This window comes from Clarias gariepinus, chromosome 27 (assembly GCF_024256425.1).
Source record: "Clarias gariepinus isolate MV-2021 ecotype Netherlands chromosome 27, CGAR_prim_01v2, whole genome shotgun sequence".
Classification (NCBI taxonomy): domain Eukaryota; kingdom Metazoa; phylum Chordata; class Actinopteri; order Siluriformes; family Clariidae; genus Clarias; species Clarias gariepinus.
In genome coordinates, this window is record NC_071126.1 from 14,850,265 (window position 1) to 14,866,590 (window position 16,326).

Sequence of the window (16,326 nt, forward strand, 5' to 3'; positions counted from 1 at the left end):
AGCATTGTGATTTATGTGTTTGTTACCCTTCTAATAGGGGCTAATTACGGCTTTGTGTGTGTGTGCGGCGTGCGTGTGTGTGTGTGTGTGTGTGTGCGTGGTGCAGGGAAACCGCGGCCTGTGTCTATGCCTGCAGACTCATGTGTAGGCCTGTCTGATTCCCCCTGGGCTTTTGGAAGGAAAGGTAAAAGCAAACAGCACACAGAAACGTCTCTCTGAGCGTCCTCTTCGCACCCTGCCACATGGAGCACACCTGCTCTACATTCCCTGTATTTGTAGATGAAATCATTTTGAAAAAAAAAAAAAGGTAAAATAACCTGAAGCGGCATAAAAGTCACTCCAAATCCAGTCCAAACCTGTGCCTGAGCAGGTGGAGGTTATATTAGTGTTAATATGATGAAAAATGTTAAATATAAAATATCCTGTATAATATGGGGATTAAATAAATCATACCACAGTCTCGACTGAGTAATCTGATTGGACGAGAAGTGATGTTAATGGACTGTAACAGCACTAGGACATTTAACTATATGTATCATATGGAGTAGGTTTAATTTTCCTTAGCTTTTGGCTACATACTAACATCAAGAGTTTAAAACTATGGTTAATCACCCCTGTTATTTACACTACGCTTTGTTAAAATTACTAGATCAATAAACAACAGATGACAATCTGTCGATAATGCAATGTGTCTGCGGAACTGTTGTATAAAAGTAATATTACACTCGAGGTCGTGCTGTTGTGCTGAATATCAGCACGGCTGTCATGCGACTCATGTGATATAGCCTGAATATGCGTGTTAGAAAAAACACAATTAAAGCTCTCGATTATTTGACATACATAGAAACGTGAATTATTTATATTTAGAAAAAGAAAAAAAGGTAATTTTACACTAAAGCCAGGATATGTAACTATATATAAAGATTTATTTGGTTGGTTTTCATTGACACTTTTGCCGACTAATCATGCTTTTCATGTCAGCATAAGTCATGAAGTAATGTGACATTCATCAAACTTTATTGTATTAATGTTTTATCAAAGGAAAAACCAGCTCTCATGTCATGCTCAGGAGTGTTAGTGTGATTAACCACACCGGAAAGCCCTGAATCAGCTTCACATGATTTGGATTGCAGCTGTTAGAGCCGCTGTTATGCAAAATGTATTAACATCATCTGACCGATTACACTTGATATTTTTACATAATGCTGCTGTGACCTAATAAATGTTATACCCTAGCTCTCAACTATACTTTTCTACTTGATCGTGGATTGTGATACTTATTGTCATTTCTGTCACAGGCGAAGACGTTTTACGCATGTACATGAGCAATGAGCGGATTCCCCCCATCGCTGAGGAAGCCCCGTGTTTTCCTGTGCCATACCGGGCGGTTAGTGAGAAGCATCTCTTACGAGGGGTCGACCATATCCGCGGAAGTCAGTGCTTCATTAACGCCGATCTGCATAGCAGCGCCACCGTACTGTACCGGGACACCACGCGGCGCAAGAGCAGGACCACACGGTCCTCCAAGAGGTCCTCGGAGCCTTCGCCTCTGAGCGCCTGGTTCGCACGACTGAAACTCTTCACACACTGATGAACGCTGAACGGACGACTGTGTGTCCCTTATGACTTTATTCATCGTCACTCAGTATTATTATTGTTTCATAATGTCAGAATGTTACGTTTTTATATTTATGGTTGATTGTGGGAGAGAAAGGCAAATTCACAGAGTGTTTACGCTTAACCAAGAGACATGAATCTGCCAAGAGACATCTGCCAAGTGTAGGTGAACCATACGTTTACAATGATGCTTTAAGAACAGCTTTAATTCACTCATCTTTAGTACCTGTCAGTCCAAGGTTGCAATGGTTTAAACTAGGATACTAGCTTTGTTTATACAGTATTTTGAGCTATTAATCCACTTTAAATTCATTTACCAAAACAATACCTCTCCAAGTGCAATTTAAAAAATAGCTACAGATACAGATAGTTATTTTGAATAATATCTACAGCCAAGATATAGATATTGATATCAGACTTTTTGCCTGTTGTTGGGATAGACTTAGCCAAGTTTAATATGTTGTCACATATTAGAGTCAAAGCCAGATGAAAGTGTAAATAATATTTATTAGTCGAAGTGCAAACACATACAAACAATCAAGAAAGCAAGAGCCTTGAAGAGGTACTGTACACACAAGGTGAAAACCATAAGAATGAAACACATAGGAGAATACAGAACAGAAACAAAATCAAGACAACAAAGAACTAGTAAATCAGGGGCAGTGTTGGGTGTAACACGTTACAGAGTAAAGTTAAAGTACTTGGATTACTTTTTTGATGTAACGAGTAATCTAACGCGTTAGGTCCGCTATTTAAGTACTCAGTTATTTAGTTACTTTTTTAAAAATGTAATCCGTGAACCAGACAGCAGTGATTCCCAATTCATTAGTGTGTGTGTGAAAGTCGTCCTACAAGCCCCGCCCTTGATAACCCGCCCCCATCCGTTATTCCCGTTGTTATACCCCAATCTCACCTGGGCGGTTTGACCATGCGAGGGCCGACGCGCGGAAAAATGGAAATCTAATCACAGTGCCAAAACTCGCGGTTATTCATGATGGACCGTTCTTACGGCCACCGCGCAAAACTGCGTAGGTGAGATAGGGGTATTAGTAGTTAACAGATTATGGCGCAAACTTTGCTGAGTGATGATGGTAGAATAATTATAAAGGTCTTGACTAAAACACATGCATGAGGAATCACAAAGGAGTTTTAATTTTCTGCAATGGAAAAGTACTCGAACTAGTTACTTTTATCAGAAAGTACCGCTGTAATGTAACTGATTACTTTTTAATGACAGTAATTTTGTAATGTAATTAGTTACTTTAAAAAGTAACGTCCCCCAATACTGATCAGGGGATATGAGACCCAGGTGAAAGTAAATGAGCCATGTAACATACTGTTAGTGTACAACTGATTGACATTTATAAAAGACTTCAAGCACAACACAGTCATTTGCATTTAACATTTGATGAATGGTTCAGAAACTTTAAAGAAGGCCAGACTCCTATCTGTGGGAACTGTACACACAATCATTTACAAATATGGTAAAATGGGAGTTATTGCCGCACCCTCTTACAGTATTGACATAGCTTCAAGCCATTTTCAAATGTCTGGACCGTTATCGGAGTTCCTGGGAGGCCAGTGTTTCTGATATGATGCAGGCAAATCAGAGGTCCCGGTTTGACTTGAACGCCCTGTGTACATGCCTCAATCTTTATATTTTCATTTATAACATAATTTTCTGTTACAAACTTATTTTCAACAATGAAGCCCAGAGGGCAGAATGATTCCAGTCTGCACTGAACAAAATGTTAATCGTTGTTCTGGTTCACACCAATTACACTTCAGTGTTCGGCTACACATCAACTTTTATTCATGTTGATTGATTACAGGAAGTTGATCACACTGCATAAAGCACATACAGCATGTAAGCAGATCTGCGGTGTGAAATCACTAAATAGTGGAGGTGATTTGAACCAGATATTTACATTTAAAATTTTGTATTAGGAAGCAAATAAGATTTAAGTTGAGACGGTTTTGTAATGAAAAATAAATCAATTAATAAATAAAACATGACAAACTAAATAAAAAATAGTTAATAATTCTTATGAAACATCTATGAATATATATATATATATATATATATATATATATATATATTATTCTTAGTATTCGCGGAGCATGTTATCTGTACTGGTTGTGGTTCCCCCAAAGACTCATTTTAAGTGCATACTTTGTGCATTTTATGTACCTCATTTCTAAAAAGTCTTACCACTGGTTATATACTGTACAGTACACTATAGAGTGTGTACACAGCATGAAAGAAGATGTCTAAACTTGTACATAGTTTTAATTATAGATTTTGTTTTAAATATGTTACTGCTGTGATGTTTCATTTCAAACTGGCTTTAAAATGCAGTGGGTTTATCGCCAGCAAAGTAAATGCATTTTATTGTTGAAAATGAATTAAATGTACACAAAATAACTGAACTAAAAGGCTTTAGGATTTTTCTTTCTTGACTTTCCTCATAGTCCTAGTATAAAACTACAGAGGTAACCTCAGGCACCGAACATGTCTTAACTGACTGATTACATTTGTGAGAATTTGTGTACGTTTTTAATGCCTTTTTTTCTGAGCTATTGATTGAATGCATTTAATAAATTAATTGAAACTTAACACTGTTAGGACGAAAGTTTGTTTCTGTAAAGTTTGTCAAATGTCACACCTCTTGTCATGTTTAAATCCTCGTTTGTAAGTGTTTAAAAAAAATCTAAAGTTGCCTTGACCTTTTTTTTCCAATATTTGCTGCTGCTCTTCTATGCAAAATGACTAATCCAGTAAACTACTTAGAAAACATGGTGCATTAGTTTACGTGGCTATACAATTTAATAAAGATTAAAACCTAACATAAAGTGGACTGGCTTTTTTTGGGGACTCCAAAGCGACACCTGGCGGTAAATCAGAAAATATTTTTTTGTTGTTGTTGCTCAGTGGCGGCATCTAGTGTGCAATCATTATAATGCATAGAACATTGAACACAGGCTGTGAACAATTAATTGAGTTTTATAACTTGTTCTTGTCAATAAATAATCACTGCAGAGTTAAGTACACAATGTGATAAAATTGGAAAATTTTAATGAAATTTTAATAGGTACAAAATAGTGAAGTTAAGATACTAGTCTTTGCTAGGCAAAATCTTTGTTTTAGATTTTAAAATATTAACTTTAAAATATAATTTCATATAGTTATATAAAACCTACTGTACAATTCTCAAAATATAAATATATTTGGAAAAAAAAAATCCTGTGGAATTTACCTAGCGTGGGACAAACATTAATATACATATTGACACACATGAGTAATTAAGCATGACTTGTCTGACTATCTAAATGTTTTTGGAGAGTGGGAAAAAACCACAGAAGCCAGACGAAACCCACTTAAACAAGGCGTATGCAAAATCGACACGTGATATCCTTTAAAATAAAGGTGATATATTAAATGCAGTTCGAATGAACTTGAGGACAAGTTGGCATGTGTACAGTAGCTATTTCATTTTAAGTTGATCTTCTGGGATTTTTTAATGAAGAAAAATTTTACAGAATGTATAAACAAGCAACAGTCATCTAGTGAGTGTTAGCACATGAAACCACTTTGTTGAAGAGAGAGGTCGGAGAGGAGAAATGGTCTTTTTGAAGCTGACAGAAACGTTAAGTCAAATGAGCTCCCTTTACAACCACAGTTGAGCAGAAAGACATCTTGTTACCATTGGTTACACAAGGGGTTGTTGTGTGTATGTCAAAAGAGTCAGAATGTTATGCTGCATGACGGCGTAGTGGTTAGCACTGTCTCCTCACACCTCCAGGGTGAGACCTGCTTTCAGGTCTGTGTGCATGGAGTGTGCATGTTCTTCCCATGCTTAGTGGGTTTCTTCAGGGTAATCCGGTTTCCACTAACAGTCCAAAGACATGCTGATTCGGCTTGTTGTCATTTCCAAATTTCTTGTATTGTGTAAATATGTGTGTGATTGTGCCATGCGATGGATTGGCACTCTGTCCAGGCCTGCCACAACCCTGTTCATGATTAGCGGTATAGTGAGTGAATGAGTGAGTGAGTGAGTGAGTATATTAATGACATCTACACCCCTTTATCCTGTATACAGGGTCATGGAGGGCATGGAGCCTATCTGTGGAGACTTAGGGCATGAGGCAGAGTCCCAATCCATCACTGGGCACACACAGATATCTTGTGCCCTAAGTCTTCAAAGATAGGCTCCATGCCCTCCTAACCCTGTATACAGGATAAAGATGTGTAGACGTCATATTACACACATGCTCATTCACACACTATGGGCAATTTGGGAACGCCAATTAGCCTTATATGCATGGGAGGAAACCGGAGTACCTGGAGGAAACCCATCAAGCACTGGGAGAGCATACACAGACCTGGGAATTGAACCCGGACCCTGGAGGTGCGAGGCGATTCAAGTCACTCATATTACACTCACACTCTAAGATGTAAATAGAGTTCCTAAAAATTATTTCTATTAATGATTTATATTATAAAATGTATTTGTTTTAGTTTTGTTTGGCAAAATGATTTGTTAAGGAAGAAGTTTTTAGAAAAAAAAAAAGTTATTATTTTGGAAAAAAAAAAAAAACAAAGAAAGAAAGATTCAAAAGAGTCGATTCATCTAATCGACTCGTTTACAAGGAACCGATTCGTTCCTGAATCGATAAACGTGGTGCTCGGTTTGTCCAAGTTTACCACAAATTTCGTGTTTATTCCCCCAAAAAATGAGAACTAACTTCTTTCTGGAAGCTTTTTTATACACTTCCTGGAAGCTTCACATGTTCCAGTGTTGGCTTCAGGTAATCTGAATCAGTAAGGAGTCATAATATTAATCCTTGTACTAATTAGCACTGAACACAGCAGTTTGGTGCTTTAATGTCTAGTTTAATCAAACAACATTCTAATTAAACGGTACTTTTAAAGCTCTTCAGACACTTTCAAGCTACAAATTGAAACGTTTGCTGTTACATCAATGGAATTACAGTGTGCTTTGATGTTGTCTTTCAGAACCTCTTCAGTGTTGCTGCTGCAGAAGTGAGTGATGTGCAGGAGGCTGTAAGTGTTCACCCTCTCAGTGTTCATCAAGAGGTGTCACATGGTTGCATGCACAAAAAAACAAAAAAACAGAGGGTCACACAGCAACACTCTTGGTGTGCATTCGGGTGTGAGATGATATGTAGAAGGGGAAGTGACTCTGTGTGTGTGTGTGTGTGTGAGAGAGAGAGAGAGAGAGATCTCGAAACCTTGAAACTGTACCCTGTCTGTGTGATCTGTGTGGGCTGATGGCTGTGTCGCTCTGGGCCCGTTCGTGTCCTCTCTTACTTTTGATCTTCTCTGTTCTCGCCTCAAGCTTCCTTTAGAAGATTTCCCCACTGCGACTTGCCAGGGTAAGGAGATCAAACCGTCATACAGAATTCATTCAATAAAGCGTCTGCTTAATAATTATTGCTTCTTAAGACTAGATTGTACTGTAAGCTTTGTGGAATTATGTGTTTGTTTGTGTTTGACTCACAGGCGATGCCACGATGAGTCGGAGGAGGGTCTCGGTGAAGGACCTGGGACAGGCGGACTGTCAAGGCTGGCTCTACAAAAAGAGAGAGAGTCGGGCGTTCCTGAGGAACAAATGGAAGAAATACTGGGTCGTGCTGAAAGGATGCTCTCTGTACTGGTACACAAATGTAATGGTGAGTCCGGTGTGGGATTTAAATCTAGAAACATGTTTACATGTCAAGCCTGGGTCATTTAAAAAAAATATATATTTAATTTTAAGATTCTTTAAAGTAATACTTCAGTAAAAAACAAAACAAAAAAAAAACAACACAATTTTCCACATGTACCGGATCATCCAAGATGTGCTTGGTGTCGGAAATTAGCTTCCTGCTTGTTATATATATGGCAGTTTAACAAAAATGCAACTTCAACAATAAAGAAAGAAGGAAAACTGAAAGCAATTTTTGTTGCAATAATACAATCCGCCGAAAAGCAGCACAAATCTTTGTGGTAATGCACATATGGATTTCTTCGGTGCTGCTTTTACCAAAAGACCACATCTTTCTATCTACCCACACATTCACACACACACACACACACACACACACACACACACACACACACACGCACGCGCGCACACACACAAATTATATATTTTATTGCTTTTGATGTTATCATGACGCAAAACATTATCTATGGTCGCTCTAGATTCCTGGTCTTGGCTGACAGGTGTGAAAACCACTGTGATACAGTGTGTGTGCATATCCGCAATAAGGTCTGTTCTCTTAAGTTCTTAGATGCTTCTTTGCACACTGTTAATGTAAAGAGAAGCTCATTTAGCTACTATATTAAGTCTTCCTGTTAGCTTGAGCTATTCTTGCTGTTGTCCTCTTAGATCTCTTGTTAACAAATGTTGTCCGCCGGATGTTGTTTGTTCTTCACACCATTCTGTGTACTTGATCCAGACGCTCTGGCACCAGCAACAACCAAATTCGCTGAAATGACATATTTCCTTTATTCTAAAATTTGTAAAAAAAAATTGAAACAAGGCATTTACGCACCTGATCTCTACAATAAAGGCTGTCTGTTCATGTCTTAAAGAAGGTCTCCGACCAAAAGCGCGCATACTGTGTTAAAAAGATTTTTTTATTTCACAGATTTATTATACGGATGCTTCTTTTACAGTTTTCCTTCCGTGTTTTGTATCTCCAGTACCTCATCCAAGTCTTTATGCAGGTGTTTTTTTTTTTGTCCTTCTTAAATTTGACATGTACGGTAACTGACACTCTTGACCTGTTCTTGTCTGCATGATTGTATGCATTGCTTTGCTGCCACATGATTAGCTGATTGGAGATATGCCTGACAAAAAAAAGGTGATTTGACTTCAGGACGATGGCCATTATGATATAGATGAGCTGTTTAAATGTTTTACCTAAAAGAAACCGCTGCACGAGTGTGGTTGGGACACTGGCATTGCTCGATCATTAGTTCATTTGAGGGTGCACACTGAATCATTATCAATGTCAAGGAACCATTTTATGTAGACAATAATGCACTGGCTCAAATATTTTCTCATTTCTATATTTTTGTCTTAATCTGCTACATCATAATAACAAAGAAATTGTGTTTTATACACAGTCACATGTCAGTGTTTTTTTGTTGTTGTTGTTTTTTGTTAATAGTGAGTTTGAGATGGCGTCAAACTCACTTGGACAGTGCCAAGTTCCTCTTATTGGTTACAATGAATTAGTCATGTAGTTACATAACTAGAATATAAGCAAAATAAAATTCACATTTAACTTTTCCTTTAAATTGAAGATTTTATGGCGGGTGTTTTTATCCTAATATCTACATATCTGTCCCAAGCTATCATTTGCTTCAAATTGTCAAGAACATGCAGTAGGTAATTAGCACAAGAAAGACAATCACTGCCTCTCATCACAGAGCTGTTGATCACCACTGATTAAGGGTTTGGCTATGCATTAGATTAAAGATCGATGGTCAAATTTTCAAGTAATTATAATCCAATGAAAAGGCTGAAATCCAATCAAGCTGCTGTTTAAAAGTCAGCTGCAGGGCCTGCTCCGAGTCCGAGGTCCAGCTTGAATCTTATGGATCACGTCTTCTTCCTGTCCTGACAGGCTCTGAAAGCGGAAGGCTACATCAACCTGAGCGACTTTACTGTGGACCAGGCACACAGCTGCAAAAGGAAGTTGTGAGTGTTTTTTTTTCTTTTTCTTTTGCTTTTTTTGGGTTTTGCTTTTCCTTTAGTCACTCGGTGAGTATGAATCAGCAAAATATCCGACCAAACCACAGATTTTGAAGAACCGCAGAACGTTAGTTTCTCAGGGTACACATCTGTAATTCAGTCTAATTTCTGTTGTACTCTTTACTAATTAGACAATGTTTGGATTCGATTTATAGCAATAAATTAAATATTTATTACCTAATCTTGAACAAATTTTTTTTTTAATACAAAGAAATGTATCTGTATTTATTCATTAAGTTGAACAGTCAGGGGAAAAATATTCAGTTACCCATCACGATTCTTTTGTGAGGCAATTCATATACGTATATACATTTTTCAAAATGAAATTTTAATTTAGCGTATATATCACTGTTCCTCTATGATCCTACAGGGGGTGCACTCTAAACTCTAAACTATTTTATACTAGGCATCCTGTATGTTAGGAGGGAATTATATGCTAACAGAATGTTTAGAATTATAACAGAATCTCAAAAAACCTAATATAGAGTTGAGATATTTATAAAATTGCAATACTTACAGAATCATAATAAAAATGTAATCACATCGATATGGTGATAATATCATCTATTGACTGGTCATTGTTTATTCACATTCCTACTAAATTGGTAATGTTTAACAAAACAAGTTTTTTTTAAACGTTTCTAGGTCATATGACATTATTAAGTAAGTGACAACAGAAACTAACATGTCTTACAGCCTTGTATTACAGTATTAAATGTTACAGCTAATGCGTTTACAAAAGCAATTTTCCACTGTTTATTTATTTATTTATTTATTATTATTAATTCATTTAAAAGTTGACATGCTGTGTGGTGACATGCTGTTATTGAAAACTAATCAGCTTTAGATTGTAAGAGTGACTCATCCTATGACGCAGACAGACAGACAAATAGATGGATAGATAGAGAGAGAGAGAGAGAGAGAGTACGTTATTAATCCCAAAGGGAAATTGTATCATTACAGCAGCCAGTTACATAATATGCAACATATAAGGAAACAAGAATGGCGAGAATTGCAATGAAAAAAAAAAAAGTTACAATTAATATGCATTAATGAATACTGTTAACAATTTAACATTATTCATTAATAAGGTAATAATTGTGTCATCCTATTGCTAATAACAGCATGACTCTTGTTTTCCTCCGTACCTAATTAATATTATTGGAAACTGATTTCAAGTTTGAGTGCAAATTAAAAATGTAAACAATGGGAGAATTATTAACATCACCATTAAACAAACTTTATTTTAGAAAAATCATTTACTTGCTAATAAAATTAATTTCTCGGGGTCACTGCTTGATATAATAATAAATTTTTAATTTTTTTAATTTTGAATAAATCTCCATAATTAATCTGATTTTAGCGATTGTTTCAAATGGATCATTTTATCCTGCGTGGTACGCTCATGTAGCTGAAGCCCCTCGCTAAGACACTGCAGTAATCTCTGAAACATCTGCACTAATAGCATGCTGTCACCTTCTCAAGCACAGGAAATAGTCTGGTAAACACAACTTAACTATAGTGTTCAGACCCTGCGATCCCACTTCCGCAGCAGACAGAGTTTTTATACCGTTTTTTTCTGACACGTTAACATGTACATACCCACACACACATGCAGTCTCAGCCTGTCTTTAAGCTGCTTGAGCAATGTGTTTGCAATGCATGTAAGCAATCATTTCCTCCATTTCTTTTCTTACATTTTTTTAGTGCTATAAAGGCCAGCCACCCGCAGGTCGTGACTCTCTTCTTTGCTGCCGAGAACTCACAAGATATGTACAAGTGAGTGTGAGCTGAATGTGTGTTTATAGTTTAGAGCGCACACTAGTTTTCATGCACACACACACACACAAACACAAACACGTACACGAGGAGTTAAAAAATATCTGAACTCTGGTTGTAGATTTTTTTTAGAAAAGACAAATACTGTACATATTTTTTTCAACAAAATCTCCTTACCTTTTAATACACTTTGTCCATCTGTCAACAAGCTTCCGTATTCCCTCATTAAAAAATGCTTTGAGCTGAGCCGCAAGCCATGAATGCACCGCAGTCTTCACTTCTTCATCAGAAGCGAATATCGAACCAGGATGCTTTAACACCTCAATAACAACACTTTATGCAGAGTGTCGATAGTGTGAGCAGAAGTGTACGGACGTGCGTCGTCACGCAAGATCACATCGCCATTGCTTTTAATCTGCAGTTTAGGCTTCAATAAGCGCCTCACTGTAACGAGCACTGTTGATTGTTAAACCTTTTTCCTGATAATGTTCCAGTTCTGGCCCTGGAGAATCCCAGAAAACTTTAAGTATAAAATTTCCAGCTGATGGTTGACTTTTGACTTTTGGATGTTTCTGTTCCATACTCGTAGTGATCAATCCATGTCTCGTCACCAGTAAAGATTCTTCCTCAGTGTATCGATCCAAGTTTTGTTTGCAGATACCCAAACACGTCTGTTTACGCTCTCCCGTTAGTTGTTTCGACACCCAGACCAGACAAAAAATGACCCAATCACTGCATTATTTCATGCAAATCAGAAGTGGTGCATCAATTTTTGTTTGCACTGCAGGTACAAATGAGCTGATCTCACATTCACGTCTGCACGAAAGTAGCCTTCAACAGAAAGCACTGATAAGACATTGTGTCCAATAGATGTTTTAATATAACCAGACTTCGGATCATTTTTGATTTGGGTATATATATATATATATAAAAACCCATATAAACACTATAACCACATACCATATATGAAACTCATAAGATAGTAAACAGAAGATCTTGCGATCTTTTTTGGGTAACATTCAGAACATGCCCTCATAATGACACGTAACACATAATGGCACTAATACACACATATGCTGGATGAACCTTCTAGGTTTATTTGTGTAGTTTCCTGCTTAATAATCTTTTTTTGCTGTAACAGGTGGTTAAGTAAGCTCACTGAAGCCTCTAACAAGAAAGAACTCAAAGAAGTTGTTACTGAAGGTGACTGATGCAAGGATACACACCCACACATTCATACTTGAATCATCATTGAGACCTATTTCTGTATAGAACTCGGCCACACATGCTGTCGTTTCCTGTCGTCTCTGGTCATGACGTTTCCTTTTAACCCTGTATGTGTGTGTGTTGTATATTTGTGTATAGGCATAGAGTGTTACAGTGAAGACAGCGATGATGAAGATGATGCTGAAGAAATAGGAGGTCTAGACTCCGAGCAGCTAACCACAAGCTCAATCAATGTGAGTCCTCAGGTTTTGGATGTTCTTCTATTTCTATTGTACTGTATATTCCCCCTTTTTCCTGTGGGCCATTAAAAGGGGTTCCTGGGAGGCCAGCGTTTCAGACGCAAAGCGTGCACATGATGTGCACATGCTCATACTGGGTGCTTTGCGTCTAATCTGTTTTTTATTCTCATAACTTTGTTCCGTCATCCTGCACAATCAAAATCGCGGTTTAACTTGAACGCACCTCACATAACATATCTCACACGTTTTACATCTGCACTTTGGACTCTCGCCTTTCTTGTAAAATGTATCTCGTTGCATTATCTGCAATCTGATACATGTGTGAAGATGTATTTTAAAAAGGAAGTGATTCACACAATAGATTTCAGAGCTGTTTTATGTGAGACGATTTGATTCGGAAGTTTAATTTGTCTTTCAGGGACTGAGGCCGGTACAGTATTACACCTTAACGCATTATCTAGTTGTCCGCATATAAACATGCGTAACATGTCTGTGTCTGTGTGTGAGATGCAGGGATGTCTTCCTCCACCACGGTGCAGCTCGTCCCCTTGCCAGGAAATGCTCCCCCTTGTGTCTCCAGTGTGTAACACCTCAGAGTGTGTGAGTTCTGACAGCGAGTCGTGGCTGGAACTCAGCTCTGACTCTCAGGGCCCGACGTGCGTCAGCGACATCGGCCGGCTGCAGGATTGCCATGGTGACGAACGTAAGTGGACATCTGCCTTAACGTCTCGGTACAACCTGACAAAAGGAAGTTATTTTGACCAATCAGTTAACCCTTTTATTTATTTGTTATTTGGATGCAACATTTTTACTTTGCCATATTCTTGTTCATTTTTATTTATTTTTTGTACATAGTTAAAGTCAGAAACTGATGGAAAAATGTTGAGAAAAATTCACCAAATTAATTTTATTTAGCTTTAATCTATTTGTTTCCTGACTTTTATTTGATTTATTACCGTAGCTAATTTTATAGACCTTTGTACACTATATTTTCTCCTTTTATTATATTACATTATATTATTATATATTCTACATTTAATACTTTTTGTATTCTATATTTTGTGCCTTATCTTTTTTCCTTTAACATTTAATACAAAGTGTACCCTTTATTATGTACATTATGTTATTTTTTTATGTCTTGTATTTTATAGCCTTTTGTTCTCTACACCCATCTGAAAAACTAGACTCCCATAAAATCTTCATTTTAGCATGCTTTGACCTTTCACACAGCACTCAGAAAAAAACTAATATAACAGTTATTCGGTTGTTCCCCCAGGGCCGCCATCTGACGAGCTGGAGATGCTGTACCTGCACCTCAAACACGCCAGCCTGTCCCCATGCGGAGACCTGCAGCCAGTGACTAAGCGCGACTACAAATCGTCCTTCATCAGACGCTGCAAAAACGACACCATCAACGAGAAGCTGCACCTGGTCCGAGCTCTCAACAGTACCTTAAAGGTAGGATAAGATGTGAGCTACGTTTCTTGCTCTTAAAATATTTTATCCAAATCAGTTTAAAATATCTAAGCCATGAGTGCGAATGATTCAACTTTGGTTGTGGTTTGAAGGACGCTGACTCTTCGCCCAAAGCGCGGAAAAGACTTATCACCTACTTACTCATAATGCTGTTATAATTTCTTTTACCCGGTGCTTTAAACTATTTCACACCTGCAGAACTCAGTGAGCGTATGAGGGCCTTAAAATTTTGTACAAGACTACTGCTATGAGTCACAAGGCATAACATTTCCTCTAAATTAAAACCACTGAAAAGGGCCAAAAGCAATGTAGCAGAATTCCTACCGAAGTTACATCACACAATTTAAATTGACATGCACAGCGTTTTATATTGTTGGACTTTTCATTTTATTTAATTTTTACTGATTCTGACTGTTGAATACATTACCCAGGCCTGCTATTATGGCTGTGGCATTATTTTAATTATTGTATGCAATGTCACAACGTTTATTTCAGTCCAGTTTTTTTGGCCACATAATGTTACTGAACCTAGACCTGATTAACTAAAGCAAACCCAGATCCTAACACTACCCACACAAGCTTGTACGTTACTACTATGGTGTATGTTACTAGGTATGATGGGTTCATCTCGTCATCCGCCTCTCCTCTTACCCTGATGCACCCTGGACCACATAAGACCACATGACCTTTTTTCGATGCTCGGACATCCTTTATGCTCCCTAGCTATTCAAAGCCTTTTTTGTCCCCTGATTAGTCTCAAGTGGTTTTCTTAAATCTACACAGCTGTTCAGTCCCAATGCCTTCAGTTCTTTTCACATTGTGTGTTGAAATGCTTTTACTTTCACTATTAAACAGCTTTTTTTTTTTTTTTTTTGGTTTTAGTAAGCCGTTAAGTAATCTCCCATCACGATGAGATTATTCATGTTTATCCGACCATGTTTTTAATGTGTTGAACAGTTCTTAACTCAATTTTAGCAATCTCCTCAGTTATTGTCTTTACTTAAACAATAATTTGACCTTTCTGAAACGGAGTTAAATTTTTGCCACAACCACATGATATGTCTTCTGATGTGTCTTTTTCAAGGAAAAAAGAACTGTTCAATGCATCAGGTTAAATAACTTGTTGCTGTACCATATTAAACACTGCAGTAATTATCCAATGGAAAGCTCTTACCTGTTTGCTTAGTTAAATCTAAGTAATAACTTTTTTTTTTGGGGGGGGGGTGTATATTAATATATTTTAAAAAATCCATAAATGTTTTTATTAAAGGACTTGTTCATAGTCTGATATCAGACTATAAATCAAGCACAAAGACTTGCATGTAAGACTGTAAGTTACTGTAATTAAGATTTGGTAAGCAAATTATATTAAATCTTTCTTTATTAAATCTTTCTTTGTGGTGAGAGGAGAACCTTTCAGAAAAACAACCAAATTGTAGCATCTTACTCAAAAAGACTTGAGGCTGTAATTGGTGCTTCAAGTTTAAAAAAATAAAATAAAATCTCATGTGCTAAGTATCCTTCAGGTGCATTTTGGCAAACTCCAGGCGGTCTGTTTTTTACTGAGGAGACCATACAGGCCTGATTGATGGAGTGCTGCAGAGATGGTTATTCTTCTAGAAAGTTCTCCTCTCTTAAACAAACTTTTTGCACTTTGTCATTATGAGGTATAGGTAGTAGAATGTTGTAGAAAATAATGAATTTAATTAATTTTGAAATAAGACTATAATATAATGTGGAAAATGTGAAGACACACACACACACACACACACACACACACCTTATACCTTACATCTAATACCTTCCAGACGCATTGCATAATGTGCACACTACACGCAGCAATGTAATCACCTACATTAGGTGATTTTATATTTATATCCAATTTTTTTCTTAATAAAACATAAGGTAGAAAAAAACTTCCCTGTTCCCTCATATCTATTTCTATTTCTATAACTCATTTTTAACTTGAACTCATTATTTTTGGTTAGAGATTAGTTAAATACGAGTTTAAAAAATATAAATATTTTTTTCATAAATGCTTATGCATTTATCATTAAATAATTTCCCATTGAGATTAATAATGTTTAAATAGAATCTTGAATCAACTGCAAGAATTAAAAGTGCAATTTTACAATTTGCCAGAAGGTGTCAGTGTTTATCAGTTAATAAAGGGGACTTGTGCAAATCCATATACAGTATGCACACTATGCTATGTCTCA

At 37.0% G+C, this 16,326-nt stretch overlaps 1 protein-coding gene across 1 annotated transcript in view; it reads left to right on the forward strand.

Annotated features, from left to right (window-relative positions):
* Positions 1–16,326, forward strand: part of cnksr3 (cnksr family member 3) — a 54,713-nt gene that overhangs the window by 37,560 nt on the left and 827 nt on the right. Inside the window, exons 12-22 of the mRNA XM_053488445.1 lie at positions 107–184; positions 1,299–1,585; positions 6,635–6,682; positions 6,978–7,014; positions 7,142–7,311; positions 9,259–9,332; positions 11,094–11,165; positions 12,307–12,368; positions 12,531–12,625; positions 13,139–13,334; positions 13,908–14,089. Coding sequence (XP_053344420.1) covers positions 107–184; positions 1,299–1,585; positions 6,635–6,682; positions 6,978–7,014; positions 7,142–7,311; positions 9,259–9,332; positions 11,094–11,165; positions 12,307–12,368; positions 12,531–12,625; positions 13,139–13,334; positions 13,908–14,089 — 1,301 coding nt within the window. The remainder of the gene's footprint in view (positions 1–106; positions 185–1,298; positions 1,586–6,634; positions 6,683–6,977; positions 7,015–7,141; positions 7,312–9,258; positions 9,333–11,093; positions 11,166–12,306; positions 12,369–12,530; positions 12,626–13,138; positions 13,335–13,907; positions 14,090–16,326) is intronic.